We start from the raw sequence: 17,569 nt of genomic DNA on the forward strand, positions 1-17,569 counted from the left end.
CAGACTTGTTTTGTATAAATTTCCCTCGAGGTGATTCACGAAAACGCTCTGAAGTTTTTAAATGACAAATGACACAAACATTTAAAATGGTTCATATAATTCATTCTGTAAACACGCTCGTCATCTTTTGGTCCGACTCCTCCAATGATCTGCGCGCGTCAGGTATGTCTGTGACTTACAAATATGATGCAATGCAGTCTCAATGATCAAAGAAACATGTAGACCGGGGCTGGCAAAGAAGTTACACAAGGGAAGAGAAAACACATGAGCAATAACATTTTATTTTCCAACAAGGCAAAGTACATTTTAGCTTCAAGAGTACATTTCTTTCTATAGACAAATATACATCACAAAGCACTCCACTGCCTAAGAATAAAATAACTTATACTGATTTATAGGGAAACCACAAAATAAAAATTTCTTGGAGGCGAGCAAACAATGTGGTTAAGAAAGGTTGCACCACTTCAATACATTCTTTAAAAGGTCCTGCAAAATTGTAATACGGTCAACAATGGCCTTCTTGTTACCGCACGAATGATTTATTCTTTTTGAATCAAGTTAAACTGGTATTTAGTATTTTGGTCTTTAGTCTGCTTCTATGACCTATGAGTGGGAAATTACAGTACATCTTTTTGTATCGTCATTGTTGGGTCAAATATTTCGATCAGCAAATGGGTGCGCTTCTTCCCTCTTGTGGCCACCTCTAACAAAGACGGGCTTGGGGGGGGGGGGTGGAAGCCATCACAGGGACAAATATGCTGTTTGAGCTAAGAATAAAAATAAAATCAAAAGTCCTGACGAAAGGACACATGAGCGGGAGCAACAACAAGAGCACAAAAGAGCCAAGTCAACAAACAGCTCATTGCAAGAAAGCCAGCACTTCTCTGCTATTGCAATATCCTTTTCTAAATGACAGCGTATCTTTAAATAGTCTCTTAAACTATACAAAATATTAAAGCACACCAAAAATAGCTCTAAAATCTTAAACATATAAGATAACTGAGGTGAAATGATTCGACCAAATAAATATTTGATGGAGAAACTTACACTTACGACGATGTGGTTGTCCAATGGAAAATATGAAAGGCATGCACCGTTATTGGCTTCCATTTGAAGAACCAAGAACAAATATCCTGCCCTGTTTCAGCGTATCAAAAGAAGAAAAAGAAAACATTTGGCGGACATCACATTCAGGATGTGAGTGATTTTTTTTCTGGGTCATGTTCTAAAACGTTTGACTGCACTTTTATGAGCTGGTAATTAACCAACAGAAAGAGAACAACGGGACCACAATATGACCTGGATGTCCCTGCTACATTTCTATCTGGTTTGAACTGACTACACCATTGTACAGATTCATCATAAGTCTACCTCAGCCAGTCTTCCTGGAATTGGATGATGACGTAAATGTTTCTTATAACAGCATGTCGAGACCAACTGGATGTGCACAAACATAACGGAGTCGGTGTGACGTGAATAAGAGTTAAAAAGGTTCATCTTCAGTTTCACAGATGGATATGACCATGGTGAACATTGCCTGTCAATTGCTGCACCGTCATCAATTCATCTATGAACTGGAAGGTTGTCATTTAAGCCAAAACACATTTTACCACTGAATCCATATGACCAATGTAAACATTTCAACTCCAGGTGTGGGCCTTAATCCACACCAGATATGCTGCACTTTTGTAAATATCAAAAACAAACGAGCATAAACACATTTGTAGTACTTTCTAAGAAATTCGATTTTTGGCTGGCAGAATTGATTTACATGAATACCATATACGGTACTAGATTTGCAGCTGTGAACGATGAGTGTAAACATGTCCAATAACAGCGATCAGATTTTTGAGTTATTCGAAACAATGCTTTATCATTGGTCAAGTCTCAGAAAGATAGCTGGTATCAAAATAATTTGACATTTTCTCCAATAACAAAATACAAAAAATAATCGGCGTGGCAGTCGGGACCCCAACATCTATAACTGGGGGAGAATACTGAAAACTGCAAAAATAATACTCCATTTAACCATTCAACAAAACATTGGCAGAATTGACTGAATCGTAATGAACCCTGACTGCTATGTAATGCACCAATTAACCGTTTCAGAAAACCGTCACGACTGTCAAGTTCTCACTATCTGCTCTGGACTTGTGGTCTCGGCAAGGGCTCGAACAGGCAGAAGCAGCCTATGGCAGTAATGCAAGAAATTCAAAATGTTCCCTTTCAGCATTGTGTGGAATCACACCTGGCAGTCAATACCGTATAACAAAATCTACAAATCTTGAATACACCTGACTTCACAGATACAAATATCAGCACAACAAAATCTAAGTTTGTAACGAAAACAATATATTTGGGTTCATCTGGTTAATAGACTTTGTCAGAAACAAAACTAGTGCGAGGTGCCTCTGCACTGATCCAAAAAGGTCCTCCACACACTCAACGATTGGATTTAGCTAGCACAACCTGATCGTGTGAAATTATTCAGATTTTACTTTCATTTTATCCACTATACAATACATAACGCATGATGTGGGTAAGGTCGTGAAATGATAAATGGCAGTGCAGAGCCCATTACATATAGACATGACGGACCGTTGCCATCATCTGTCTAAATAAAATAAATTCCCAGACACACGAACTCTAGTTTCACTGAAGTTAAGACGTTGTGCCAAACGCAAATAAAAACAGAGGACAATGATTTGCAAATCATGTTCAACCTAGATTCTATTGAATGCACTATAAAGACAGGATATTTAATGTTCAAACTGATGAACATTGTTCTTTTTTTGGCAAAGATTTTCTCACATTGAATTTGATGCCTACAACATATCCCCCCCCCCCTCAAAAAAAAGATGGGATGGGACATCAAAAGACTGGGAAAGTCAAGGAATTATCCCAAAAAAAAAAAACGTGTTTGGAATATACCACAGGTCAACAGGTTAATTGGAAACGAGTGTCATGACCGCGTATAAAAGGCTCGGTTGCTCACAAGCAAGGAAGCAATTTAGGCTGCCAAACGAGCAACGTCTTTTTCAGGGACGTTCTTGCTTATTTCAGCAAGAAACCACCAAGCGATATTCTGCATGGCTTCAAATAAGAGAGTAAGTAAAAGTACAAAAAATGGCCTGCCAGCAGTCCAGACCTGTCTCTCATTGAAAATATGACATGTATTAATTATGAAGCGCAAAATATTACAACAGAGACATTGGACTCTTGAGCAACTGAAGTTGTACATCAAGCAAGAATGGGAAAGAATTCCACCTCCAAAGCTTCAAACAATGACTGTTCTCAGTTCCCAAATGCTCGTCGAGTGTTGTTAGAAGTAATGGTGATGTAACACAGTGGTCACAGCTTTTTTTTGGAACATTTCAGGCATCAAATTCATGATTTTTTTTTTTAATAGTTCATCAGGTGAACATTGTAGTGTATTCAATTGAATATAGGTTGAAATGACGTGCAAATCATTGCATTCTGTTTGTATTTACATTTTGCACAACGTCCCAACTTCATCGGAATTGGGGTTTGTAGTTAAACAATAGCTGGTATATTTAAAAACAAAAAAAAGGTATAAATATTAACCATCACGACAAAACAACTCAATGGGGAGGGTAACAATACAGTGAGTGGCACATTAGAGAGCAGTGCATTAAAAAAATAAAAGATGCAAAATAAAACATCAACACACAGTTAAGGTAAATAGAGAATATTGTGTACAAGTGTAAAAGTAGAACAGAACAAAATTGTTTAACACACAGTGCGAATAGACTGAAAGGCTTGGATGTAAAGGTGTACAGTAATTGAACCTAGAAATATTTGTGTAACATATGATTCACATGTAGCGTGGAACAACACATAACTCATACCTAAATTCCTTTTTATGCTGACAGAAAGGCGCGGCGAGTCTCTCACAGCAGGAACGCACAGAGTCTCCAGACGCCTGCTTTCACAACGCGCCGACTCTGGCCATGGACCGCTCTAGGCGGCCGCCTCCTCCAACGCAGGCAGCAAGCCCCTCTCTGTTAGGTGAGCCTTCAGAGAATTGAAGATGAAGAGCTGCTGGTCGGCGCGAAGGGCCAGGAGCTGCTGGATAACTTTGCTTGGGTTCGGACCCCTGAGAGATAGTACAATCATGCCAATCGTCAAAGGACACGGCAAATCGTCAAGTTCGTCACAACCACAGTTTTGAACAAATATTTCATTGTGTTTACCTGATGAAACTAGCAATGTAGACATTTACAAATGTGGCCATGAGGTACTGGCAGTCGAATCGGTCCATTATGCCACCGTGTCCTGGAATAGTGTTGGCAAAATCCTGGAAGAGGAGGCATTTCATGTTGCGCTTTGCATTTGTACAGTAGTGTACACAAATTGCATGTTCAACCCAAATGCCAGCAGAATATTTGACAAAGATATGAAGAGCCAAGCCCAGGCCATACAAAAGTAGTCGCGTACCTTTATCTTAAAGGCCCTCTTAAAGCCACTGGCAAAAAAGCCACCAAAGGGTCCAACGATGGAGGCAAATGTGGACAGAGCGATGCTGTGGATCTGGAATGGATAGAGACGAACTGTGGTCTGCGGAAACAAGCGGGACAAGATTAGATGAAAACAGTCAGTGACTAAAAAAGACAGTTTTGTGACCAACTCAATGTACTCGTATAGCAAAGCCATTTTCCTCATTGAGATTGATTGAAATGCCCATACTCCTTTACAGCCTCTGATAATCCACCAGCATTTTTGTTACGTCGATTCATTTTCGCCGTTGAGGCAGAAAATAATGTGAAAATTCAATTCAAGTCACAGTACTGCTCTACCTTTGTGGCAAAACTTGCTCACCCAAAAGTCTGAGGGTTTGGTGCCTGCAATTTCCAACCGTGTTTATTTTCCCTTAGGATATGTTGTTGACTTACCCATCCAGTGACAGACTCTAGGATGCTGGGAAGGGTGTAGTCCTGAAGCTGGAAAAGTTCAGGCGGCTCACAGTCCACCTGGAAACTGTTAGAATCGTTGTTGAACTCGACTGGACATACGAAGTAGCGGTAGCCTGCCATCACGTAGGAGAGCTGTGAGGAAAATCAAGGGTGCCGGTTACTTTCTTACAGTGCTGTGGCTTGACTTATAGCAAAAATGAAAAGCCACACATAGCTATGGTTTGGATCATTTGAAAGCAGTCATTGTCATACTGACCCATTCGAAATTCTGATGTGTGATGATGTCAGCGTGTGAGTGATGATTACTTTCAACGCTAAAGCTCAGGTTTTAAACTTCACATTCTGGTTAGTTTGCGCCCTCTTTTAAACTACGAAAGAAGCCGGCGGATTACCTGGTTGACACCGATCCCAATTGGGTCATTTATAAAACAGAAAGTTGTGAAAAAGCTGTGAAAATGCCTGCTTGGACGGTCAGAGTGAATGGGCCAGTGCGAGTGATGACGACGCCAGCTACTGTACTTAGCAAAGAGTGCGGCAGCGCAACTCAGCACAATGTGTAACCCACTCATCAATTCAACAAAGTTGTTGCTGTAAAAATGTGTGAAATGGGGAAAAAAGAGAACAAATTAAGCTTCTGACACAACATTTGCAGCTGGAGCTTGACACCCAAATAACCTCGCCTAAAAATCGCACACACGCACACGGGGGTGCTAATGACGCCACCGTAAGATCCAATACCACTCACTATTGTTGAGGTCCGAGATAAAAAGTGCCCAAAATTGCTTGATTTGCCATTTTGGTCTTCTGAACCTAACTGGCCGGTTTTCTGTGAAAAAAAAAAGGTCTTTCTCGAAAGGAATTACCGGTAATAATGAATGCTACTTGTTTATCTTCGCACAGAGACACACAAGAGAATTCGACAATCACTTCCATTCGTCCGAAAGACAATATAAAAAGAAAAGTCACCATGATGCCAAACAAAATGGTAGCGAAGAATCCACCAATGAATCCCTCCCACGTCTTCTTTGGCGACAGCTGTAGAGGACGCAGTACAGATACAGTATGTAGTACCGCTTGTTAACATTGCTCATTTAATCATCACACATGCAAAAAATTACTTGCAGTGTGCTTATGTCGACCAACCTTAATGAGAGGGGTACGTCCGAAGAAGAAACCAAACATGTAGGCCATAATATCATTACAGATCACACAGGAAATTGGCACAATAAACCTATTGAAAGGGAAAACAAAACAATGACAATAAAAGTTGCTTATTAAAATTGGTCAAAGTGCTGTCGGGGTTAAAAGTAAACACCTTTGCTCCTCATCTGTACAAGCTATTCTGCACATGAAAAACGGACATCTCCAAGCATTACATTTTCTGCTCGTGTGCCTAGAACTTGCACGGTGCGGGCAGACTTTTTACATACCAGATCATCCCTTCAAACAGGTTGTGAATGATGAGGTGAGACTGTGTCACCACAATCAGCAGAGTCACGTGAGTCCACCCAAACTGATGAAAAGAGAAAAAAGGAAGACGGTTATGACACAGATTGCTTTGCGCGAATGCATCCTAGCCAGACAGAATGTGCACAACAACAAATATACGAGTAATATATTATATTGTTGTGACATTCTACCAGGTTCAATAACATGAACTAAATCACAATTAAAACACTGCACTTTACAACACGACAGATAGTTTGATCGAATGGATGTATTGCCAACAGGAGAGAGGTGTTATTATTATTATTATTATTGTTCATTTTTGGAGTAATTTCTGCATTGAGTTGTCTATAAGAAATCAACCTGCTTCTGTTTCAGCTCTCGAAACGTGTGGTGCGTGCACCACTCTGGTGGTATGCAAAATAATCATTGAGTATTTTTGCAAGCCTGCAGTTGCGTTGAGCAGATTGTTCATGAATTCTGTCATTTCCAAATGTCTGCGAGCCCCTGAAGGCAACAGTGTGTGAGTTGGTGAAATTGGACAAGGCAGTCAAAGGGTGGAGTTAAAAGGGGGCAGAGAGGAGAGTGAACGTTGGTGGGGGATGCAATACTAGTTCAATACTTTGAACAGCTGTTTCATTTTAGAAAGAAAATAACTATTGTTTGAGTAGAACGCAAACTGCACAATATTAGTGTCTTGTATTTGTTACAATATTTATTATAAATAAAACCTCTGCTTCTTTGTGATGAACACTTGGGCCACTATGCTACCGTATCAAAATGTTGGGCATGATCGTGGTACTTGGAGGCCTGTTATTTGTTTTGTTTTGTTTTGTTTTTTGGGTGGTATTTGGTACACAAATTTTGAGAACCAGTGGACAAATCCTTTGACACAAACAAGGGGCGTATGCTCAACTCAGCGTTGTACACACAAGGCTTTCAGCAAGGCGCACAAAAAACAAAACTTGTGTACAGTTACATTTAAATAAATAGATATCAATAGCTGTGACAGTAGTTGCTTGGTCCACCGATTCTGCCAGATTCTCGTTTTTCAACATTTGATCTTAGAATGTCTCATTCAGTCTCACAAAAACAAATTCTAAACGAGCTACAGACAAGCAAGAGGATGAAACGATCATTCTGAACCTGCAGTAAATTGCAAAACTCTTGAATAAAATAATTAGCAATAAACAAAAACATGAGGACAACACCTAAGCAAATCGCAAGAGAGAATAAAAGTGACGTTCCAAATCTCTCAATTTTTGGAAATGACTGAACAGTGAGGATAGGTGCCGTGTCTGGTTTGTTTTCCATTCAGATGACAACCTACCAAACGATTTCTAGGGCAACCGTTTCCCTACGCCTCCAGAAAGTCATTCCCTCTTGCAGGCCTCATTAATAACCCAGCGCCCCCCAGGGTGGTGGCTAAGAAGAGCCCGGATGTTACTTACCATGTAGAACTGAAGGCGGTAGTGCTTCTTCACCAAACTCAGTACAAACATGCAGAAACCTGAAAGTGTGAACACGGTCGTCAATGCACTGCCCATTAGAGAGAGATCAATTAAGTCAGAATCCAGGTCCTTTTGACAAACTGGCCAATTCTAGTCTGACCTTCGCTAAAAGCCAAAATTGTTATGCAGCAGAGTGTCTCAAGATTGCTGCATTCTATGAAGAGTCTGGCGACTGAGGAGACTGTGTCCTTGCAGATCAGTAATAAATTGGAAATACAAATCAGTTGCCTCTTATAAGCTCTTGGCTCGCTTCTATGGGTTTTTTTTTTCTTACCCCAAAGCCTTTGACTGCAGAGAAATGAAACCAAGACTTTTCAGTTTATCCAAGACAGGTTTCTATTTTGCACATTCTTTAAAATGCAAATCCATACGTGTTCCTGTCAGACTCTGTCCTTTACAACTACAAATAAGGCACTTTCTAAGAAAAATTATGGAAAATTAGTGTACAAAATCGACACGTGTCTGCTTGCAGGAACTACATACAAAACTGATATCAGATCTGTATGGCTGATAAACATTCGTGGTTGTGGTCCACTCGCATGACAGTGAAATGGGCGAGTGAAATAGCTTTAAAAAGTACGGTACTGTCGATGCTGTGTGTTAAGTGTGATTTTACCCGTGAGGTAGAGGGCAAAGGAGATAAAGCGGTGGTATTTGCTGAGGATGCGAAGTGGCTCTTCCCTTTGCACCAGTGTGAAGAAGTAATCTGTGACGGTCTCACCGTAGAAGAAGTAATTAACGCAGAGCAGGAAGTACCTGTCGGGAAGAGGGTTGACACGCTAACCTCACGTGCTTTATGAGAGCAACGTGCGTTCAGTATGTCCAGCAAAACATTATGCCGGATGGAAAGACTTTAGGTTCATCAGATAATCTTCACCAATTTGATACAGACTAATTCCTCTGCAAGTATAGTGCCTTGAAAAAGCATTCATGGCTTATGAACTGTTTCACAGTTTGCCAATTTATAACCTCCAACCTCAGTGTTTTTTAAAAATTGAGATGTTATTAGATTATCCAACGCAAAGTAGCACATAACTGTAAATTGAAATGGAAATGATGTATAGTTTTTTTAAGCAAATAAAAATAAGAAAAATACGATGTGTATCTGTGCTCAGGCATCCCTTGTTCATACATTGCAGTTCTGTACAACCTTTGAATTACAGCTGCAAGTCTTTTGGGGTACGTCTCTACCAGCCTTGCACATCTCGCACTTACATTTCTTGGCAAATGCTTAGCCAGATTGGATGGAGAGTGTCTCTGTACAAAAATTTAGGATTGCCACCGAAGCTCAATCGGACTTAAGTCTAGACTTTTGAGTGGGCAATTCGAACATGAATATAGTTGGATCGAAAGTCTTGGCCATTTTAGATTCCGTGAAGGAAGCGCGTGAACTCAGAAGAGATCAGCCAGTATGTCAGCCGGCAACGGAGGGAATCGTCCTCCCACCACCATGCTCGAAAACACTCGAACCTGTGACGTTGTTTTGAAAGTCCCAAACAGATTACCAATCAAACAGACAGAGACTCGGTCGGAATAGAACCAAGCACTGTGAATAGAAAATACCGCTGAAGCAGCAGGATGGTCGCCACATACACGTGGTACACCGTCCGCCATCTTGGCTAGATCCTGCAGCTATTGTAGATGTCCTGTGGACAGATTGTCCCACATGAGCTGCAGATCTCGCAGCTTTTCCAGTGTGACCGTGGGCCTCTTGGCTACTTCTCTGACACAGAAAAGGTGTATTCATAGGGGAGGACGGTATTTGACCAATTACAGTAGGTGACTTCAATTGATTGCACTGGATTCTATTGAATGGGGATCAGAGTACAGGGGTATGAATACAAATGCACGCCATATTTTTCAGATTCATATTTGCTTCAAATTTTGAAAATCATATGTTATTTTCAATCCACTTCACAGTTAAGTGCTATTTTGTCGATCTATCTCATGAAATGAAAACAAATTACATTCGTCACAAAATATGAATGACGTCAAATTGAATATGAATACTTTTTTTTCAGGGCACCATAAATAGTTGCCATTGGTCACGACATAAACAAGGACTAATGTCACATCTTCGATTACGCTAAGGATGAAGATCACAGGGAATGAAAATCTGAAGTACTGTAGTATACCACTGCACCTGTCGATACCTACTCTAAATATTTCAGTTGAGACAACAAACCTCAGTAAATCTGCCACAAAATAGACAGAAGATGAGACAATATGATTCAAATAAAAGTTTCATTTTCATGACGCAAAACGTTTCATTCTGCATGTGTAGGTCCTCACCAACTCAGTGTCCTGAACCATGGCAGATGATACGAGTGGTAAACGCTGTAACCAATGGTGATGATTTCGAGGAAGCATTTGATCTGAACACACAGGACCTATGCAAGCAAATCCGCAATTACAAAGGAGGAACAAGGCACGCCAAATTAATGAAGCATTCAAAACGGTTTGATTTGAAGCAGAAATTTGGATACAGCCATTAAAACGGAATGGGGAACTAAAAAGACAGTGAAAATCCAGCTAGTCACCTGTCTAATGTCTAATCACATACATGTCAATACTTTACAGCTGTTGATATGTGCAGTATCAAGCAACATGCTTTGGGTATGACTTCCACGAAGGTTGAACTGTTTACAAAGATGTTCATTAAAAAATAAATAAAAATCTGGAGCATTTGATTTTTTGGGGGGAGTCAGCGATTTTCTAACAGATTACTGTATAGAAGACAGGGAGTGCCAGATGAATGTACTGCATGATACCATTTAGCTTCCATGATGTTATTGCCATGCCAAATGATGCCGGCCGTACTCACAATCATCATAAGCACCATGGGGCCTAGGTAGATGATGATGAAGAAGAAGGAAATCATGGCAAGTGTAAGGATCCCTCGGACCCACCAGTTCTTCCATCTAGAAGAGATGAAAAAAAATGAACATTTTGCTTCCTGAAGTAAGGATGGAAGAGATGAAAACTGCAAGTAATCCATCCATCCATCCATTATGTCATCCGCTTATCCTCACAAGGGTCCCCAATCACCATGATATTAATTTCACTGGATCACTTTTAATTACTTTTCGATTACTCAAATGCCAAATGTAAAAAAAGATTTTAAAATGAACATCAATAATATATACTTGTCTGGTCTGCTTTTTGTTGGGTTCTGTTGTAGAATGTGGGAGGGAAAAAGAGCATCCTGAATTCAAAACCACCACCATTAATTCACCTTGAGGAGAGTCCGGACAAGGCTTTGTTTAACACCTCTGGTGTGTCATCAGGTGGCACTGGCACCTCAGGGACACCCGAGTCCACTTTGTCCAGTTTGGGGTCGCTGTCTGTTACGCCATCTTTCTCTGATCTCAGCTCACTGTCGGAACCCTAAAATGCAAACACACGTATAAGCAATGAAATACAAATGGTGACATATGTGCCTGCCGTACCTTAAAATTCTGATTACCGTTTCACTAAGTTGTGAGTTGACTGCAGGGAGGGTAGCAGCACTGCCCCAATATAACTGCTATGCAGCTCTAAAATTATGAATACAGTAATATTTGAAATAAAATACAATCATGTTTCATTGTTATATTGCTTAGTCAATATAGCCAAATTTTGGCGACATTGACTAAAAAAAACCAATCCTTGACTTGCTGTGCCTAGAGGCTCTCTGTGCAGGGGCACGTGGCTCAGTCGAAAACTTGCCATTCAAACAGCCCAATGGGCTGGAATCTGGCATTTTTCACTTGGGCTTTGGGAGACAAGTCAGTGTGTTCCATATATTCTGCTTAGCAATAAGTGGCTATGAAAAAGAATCAGAATAATGTTGTTGATTGTTATTGTTTATTGTGCATTTTTGAATAACACACTGAATTCTAAATTAGGCAACCAAATATTGAAGTGCAACATATGACAATTGGATGGTCAGGAAAGATGGATGGAAAATAAAAAATTTAACAATTTTGCGAGTGAGCTGAAGCCAATATGAAGAGAACAAAGTAAACACACTTTATTTGCTTTCCTGGGCCATATAAGATAATTTGGCGGCCCCGAGCTGGCCAGCGGACCTCGAGTTTGACACCTGTGTGCTGGAGTCTCTTGGTACATAGGGAATTACAAATGATTGGTGTTGTCTGTGTCATTATAAGTACTGTATATTTTCTTTTGTCTTTGGAAAAGAAAACTCCGTCTAGGACCTGCATCAATGATCTTTAGCAAGCTGCACACTGGAAGAATGCCGTCTTAAGTCACTGATCTTCGCGCTTCACACACAGAAACACAGAAAATGCAAACTGTTCACACCCCAACTGACCCCTGAGCTGCAGTGACCAAATTAGGCTTGGAGTCGTCCCCACACCACAGATGGTCGACTGACAGTATGCTGCGCAGCTAGCAACATAAAAGGCAAGAATCAGCTAGCGAATCCTACACCCATTCACATGACATACTTTTTACATGACATTCTTTGAGAATAAGGGCTCAATTTGAACATTCATAGAATTTGATTAATATCAACCGAGCAACCATTGTACATCTGGCGGTTCCCATGGAGACAGTATTTTTCTTTGAGAATGCTTGAGTTAAAAATAGCCCACAGTCTCACATACCCCCCCCCCCCCCCCCGGTCTTGCTAGGCCACAAGGAACTTGGAGCTCCTGTTGTGCAAATGTCATATTTCTTCCCCAAGATTTATAGAAGAAAAGAATATGACATTCTTGACTAGTGCAACATCTTAGATGTGATGCACACACATACTGTAGGCCCTTCTTCAATAAAACAAATGATTATGATTTTGTTTTCAAATGAGCGTGTATGTAACGTTTGGAAAAGAAATTATGTCGACCACATACTTCAAAATCAATCAAATTAGACAATCCATGATTGAGAAAAGATCGTTTTTGGTCAGCCAGACATTTTATTGAGACCTGAAGTCATTCTCGGGAAACGCTACCCTACCTGCAGTCACAGTATAATTTACTTTACGATGACAACCACTGATTCTGACAGGGAGAGAGAGAACAAAACACAGTTTACCCATATGGAAATAAGTTACTAAATACTTACGAGGACACGTCATATTTATCATACTATGTTCAGTGTCTCAAAATCCCCTTAAGGACACAGGCAAGACAGCAAAGGAGTAGCTTCAAGAAAGCTCTGTGAATGGCCTTGAGTGGGCCAGCCATACCCTAGACTTGAATTCAATTAAACATCTTTGGAGAGATCTGAAAGTGTCTGTCCACCGACGCTCAACATCCAACCTGATGGAGCTTGAGAGGTGGTGCAAAGAGGAATGTGTGAAACTGTCCAAAGACAGGTATTCCAAGCTTGTAGCATCATATTAAAAAAAGAATTGAGGCTGTAAGTATTGCCAAAGGTGCATTTTTATTTATTTATTTGTTTATTTATTGCCGCTGTTGACTGCAAATGTCCCCAGTGTGGGACAAATAAAGGTTATCTTATCTTATCAACAAAGTATTGAGCAAAGTACAAGTTAAGTAGAAGCATTTTCAGCTGTAAAATAATTCGATTTGGAAAAAGTGAATACTTTCCGGATACACGACAAGTAGTATCACTGATTACATTAGGGCAATACTGTATTGGAGGGGTCCCCAACCGCCGGTCTGCGGACCGGTACCGGTCCACAAGGCATTTGGTACCGGGTCGCACAGAAAGAATTTATCTTAATTCCGTTTTATTTATTTTGGAATACGAAAATGTTTTATTTTGAAAAATTACCGGACTCTCCGTTACATCCGTCTGTGTCACGCTTGACACACGTCAAGCCACGCTTCTCCGTCACGTGACCGATTACGCTAAAAACAAAACGCCGGAGCACGCAAAATGAGTAAAAAAAACTGCTGGAAATCGCAAATGACGGCGGCCTTAAAAGTACGTTCGAGACAACTGGATTAAAGTTATGGCTGAATACTCTGAGATCGCCACAATAGCACTGTTGCTATTTCCGACATCTTACCTGTGTGAGGCGGGGGTTTTCTGCAGCAACGGCGACTAAAACAAAATTACAAAGTAGACTGGACATAAACCACACACTTGAGATGTCATTGTCTCCTATTACCCCGAGATGGGACCGTCTGGTTGCAGAAAATCAAGCTCGGGGCTGTGGTGAGTCGTCATTTTTATGCACTTTGAACTTGCGTTGTATCGTATTTTGAAGGCATTAAACATTACCATAGCGATCAGAGTGTTGCGGCCAGATTAGACGCTCCTTGTGTTTATTATTATATTTCGAAAACACCACAGTTTTCATGCAGTTCATACACCACAGTTTTCATGCAGTTCATACCATATTATTTTGTTGTATTATTTCTGCCACACCTTAAATGCCGGTCCCTGAAAATATTGTCTGACATAAACCGGTCCGTGGGGCAAAAAAGGGTGGGGACCCCTGCTGTAATGGATTGAACTCTGGAGCTGGTGAATGTCCATTAGTAATAAAATTCTGAATTCCATCCAAATATCACGGAAAATTAAACATTCTCCCAAACAAGTGAGGCATACACATAAGCGAGCAAGTCAAAAGTCAGATTACAACAAAAATGTAAACTAATCTGTGGCTTTAACATTTCATGTTTCATGATGATTGCAGCCTTTGCAATTTAAAAATTGCATTCTACTGCACTGCAATATCGAGCTGAATTTGATTGTTCAGCCCTGCTTGAGACCGTAAGGATAAGAATAAGGCCCGCCATACACCAAGCAACGGGACAGAACACAACTGAACAGCAGAACAAGCGATGAACCCCCGCTGACATGGCCAACTTGCTAAAATATGCTTAGGTGTGACAGTACGACTGAATTATTTCAACTGAATTCAAACACAAACAGCGATTGCCAAGGAAGGAGCTGATTATCCTGGCTGCTGTAGTAAATTTATAATAATGCAAAGAATGCGAATATCTGAGAAGCTCTTGGCGGTGATCAGCGCTTTTAATAACTGCACTCTTGTACTTCAGCAACAGACTCACCAAACCGGATCTCTCTTCAAACTGACATCATTTTTGTTGGGGAAATACAACAGTTCAATATTGTAGGCCTGGGGAGTCCCATGGAAAATCGTGCCCTTGGCTTAGCTTTCACATAAATACTTGACAGCCCATCTTATGTTCACAAATGGCCATTTGTTTTTAAACAGGTCGTAACTCGTGATGAGTTCCTGATGCATTAGAAATGTTTGCAAAAGCTTTTGACAGCGCCGCATCCGCCATTCCACCACGCCCCCTCCAGCATCCACCCGCAATGTGACAACAGCAAAACCCATCTCAGTCCTTTGCACATGAACACTGAAGTGAAATTTCAACGTTGTGTGTCGCAGCAGCCAAATGAAGGTTGGAAGACAACCCCTGTCAGCCTCCTCTCAAGTAACTAGTAACCGTGGACGCAGAATTTAAAACACAATCAAAAAAAGATAATTTCGATCTCGACCTTAAGTGTATGGCTCGCTGGTGAAGAGCTGACATGTAGAATAGACCGTGCGCTCCATCTCAGAAAATGGTATATAATGTATTTTACATTAGGTTTGACTTTAGAATTTGCTGTTTGTTGTTCGATGGCGAAAGTGGAGTATACCCAGGATCACATTGTTATTAAAATAAAAGGAAACGGGGTTTAAAAGATAGATATACTTTTCACACAACCCCCCTCATATGTTAAAAGGGTTCCCCAATTTACGCAGGACTTTCTATATTAATGCGATCATCGTCCTAAATGAATTAGCTAGGCGGCTAACTAGCATCACATTGAAAGGGCAGGAGCGGGTCCAAGCTAACGTTACCTTGTCCTCGGACGGCTGGTTTTGTAACGTCGCCTCGGTGTCGGTGGTTCCACGGTGCCTCAGTTCTGTCATCTTCGCAAACTACGGCCCAAAGAAAACAGCGAAGGTTCCGTTCCACTTAGATAGCCTCTGGCTAAGATTCGGCACGGTTTTAGTTTACATTAAAATCCCGCCGAGTTAAGTGGGAGTGAAATGGAACGTTACTTCCGCTTTTCAAAATAAACGTTTCATTGAATGATCCGCAACGGCTTCCTGACTACTGTACTCGCCAGCAACTAAAATTATTTGAACGGGGTTTTTTTTGTCTGCAGATGACTTAAAAACTGGACTTGCTGTCCTACTAGTGTATAATTCTGCAAGTTTGTTATTGATGCAATAATTTTATTAGCACAAAGACAAGAAAAGCATAGAAATTTGAGCATGGAAAAATCTCCTTAGTGCTTCGGGAAAATTGTAAATCCACATCATAATAATTCTTTTCACTTTCAATGAGCTATTTCAGAAACGTGTTTGATCTAATGCTTCACGCATTTCCCTTCATTAGAAAAAAGTCAACATTCACCTTGGGAAAAAAAGTCGAATGGACATGTATAGAAATGGGCTTGACATATTTTGACCAATTGTTCAGCTATTTTAAATGTAAAGACTTACACGATGAACCAATGCTAAAATGGTGTGGGCTGGGAGACAATTCAAACAGAAAACGGATGGAGATCGATATGTAATGGAGAGATACTCGATCTGTACCTGATAAAGTTGGCAGGCTGAAGTTACAGCAGTGTGTGATGTTACAACCAAAGAGTGAACATTTTGTTTGGGCTAAGCTTCCCACCTCCGAACCGATGTCTGTTGGCAGCACGATCATAATTGAAACAACTCAATGATGGTGCAGATCCAGAAAGATCCTGGTTGGCAGGGTTATTGCACCGATTTGGGGCAATGGATGGCTCCCAGTCGAGGGTCATCAACCCCTCTAGTGAACAAGTGGTGTTAAAAAGGTACACAAAGCTGGCAGATGTGTTTCCCTGCATTGCTGCTGAGGACTTGTCTGAGCCAGACAACATCCAAATTTTCTCCCAATCTGTTATGCATGCTGCGAGGCCAAGGTCCAACTTGGACTACATGATCTGGAATTGGATGCGTGTGCTGTGTCTGACATGTGGAGGGACAAACTTTTCCAAAACATTGAGAGATATGAATCAGTCTTTTCACGGAAAAGGATGGAATGTGGGGAGGCCTTTGACTTTGTCCACAAGATACACCTGGTGGATGAGAGGCCATTCTGCCTGCCTTATCGGAGAGTGCTGCCAAGTCAATATGAGAAGCTGAGAATGGCTGGAACAAAAGATGAGATGGAAGAAAAGGGCATAATTTGGAAATCCACTAGTGAATATTGGTTCTAGTGTGGAAGAAGAATGGGGATTTGCACATCTGCACGGATTTCAGGTGGCTTAATACGAGGACACAGCGGGATGCTCACCCACTCCCCCATCAGGCTGATGCTCTTGCTGCACTTGGGGGAAATGTCTTGGATCTTCTTCTCCACCATGGACCTCACCTCAGGATTCTATAACGTGCCCCTGTTTGAGCATCACAAGAAGTACACTGCTTTTTTGACTCCTTTTGGCCTGCACGAATATAACTGGATGCCACAGGGTTTATCCAACAGCCCGGCTCCATTCATGCAGATGATGCTTTCCATTTTCTGGAACAAGAACTTCACTCGCCTTTTGTTCTATCTTGACGATCTCATGGTCTTTGGTCCGACAGAACATATTGCGCTTGAGCGATTGGAAATGGTTTTCTCCCGCTTGAAGAACCATAACCTCGGGCGAGCGCCAAAGAAGTGTCACTTTCTTCGGAGATCTGTGAAGTTCCTT

At 41.0% G+C, this 17,569-nt stretch overlaps 1 protein-coding gene across 1 annotated transcript; it reads right to left on the reverse strand.

Annotated features, from left to right (window-relative positions):
* Positions 1 to 261: 261 nt before the first annotated feature.
* cds2 (CDP-diacylglycerol synthase (phosphatidate cytidylyltransferase) 2) lies at positions 262 to 15,876 on the reverse strand. The gene is made up of 13 exons (XM_086111749.1): positions 15,690 to 15,876; positions 11,127 to 11,278; positions 10,716 to 10,812; positions 10,184 to 10,281; positions 8,508 to 8,647; positions 7,832 to 7,890; positions 6,365 to 6,447; positions 6,078 to 6,165; positions 5,901 to 5,969; positions 4,914 to 5,066; positions 4,459 to 4,578; positions 4,215 to 4,318; positions 262 to 4,117 (listed from the first exon to the last, which is right to left on the reverse strand). Exons 1-13 carry the CDS (start codon positions 15,759 to 15,761, stop codon positions 3,982 to 3,984), a joined length of 1,371 nt encoding a protein of 456 aa, XP_085967875.1. The 5' UTR covers positions 15,762 to 15,876; the 3' UTR covers positions 262 to 3,981.
* Between the last annotated feature and the right edge of the window lie 1,693 nt (positions 15,877 to 17,569).

This window comes from Hippocampus guttulatus, chromosome 5, assembly GCF_054856545.1.
Source record: "Hippocampus guttulatus isolate MCC_2025c chromosome 5, RoL_Hgut_1.0, whole genome shotgun sequence".
NCBI classification, from domain to species: Eukaryota; Metazoa; Chordata; class Actinopteri; order Syngnathiformes; family Syngnathidae; genus Hippocampus; species Hippocampus guttulatus.

Coding starts and splice junctions, on each gene's coding strand:
- cds2 (XM_086111749.1), bottom strand. CDS start 15,761: ATGACAGAACTGAGGCACCGTGGAACCACCGACACCGAGGCGACGTTA. Junction 8,648..10,183: donor TGGTTCAGGACACTGAGTTG/GTGAGGACCTAC, acceptor TCTTCCCGACAG/GTACTTCCTGCTCTGCGTTA. Junction 5,970..6,077: donor GACGTACCCCTCTCATTAAG/GTTGGTCGACAT, acceptor CGTCCTCTACAG/CTGTCGCCAAAGAAGACGTG.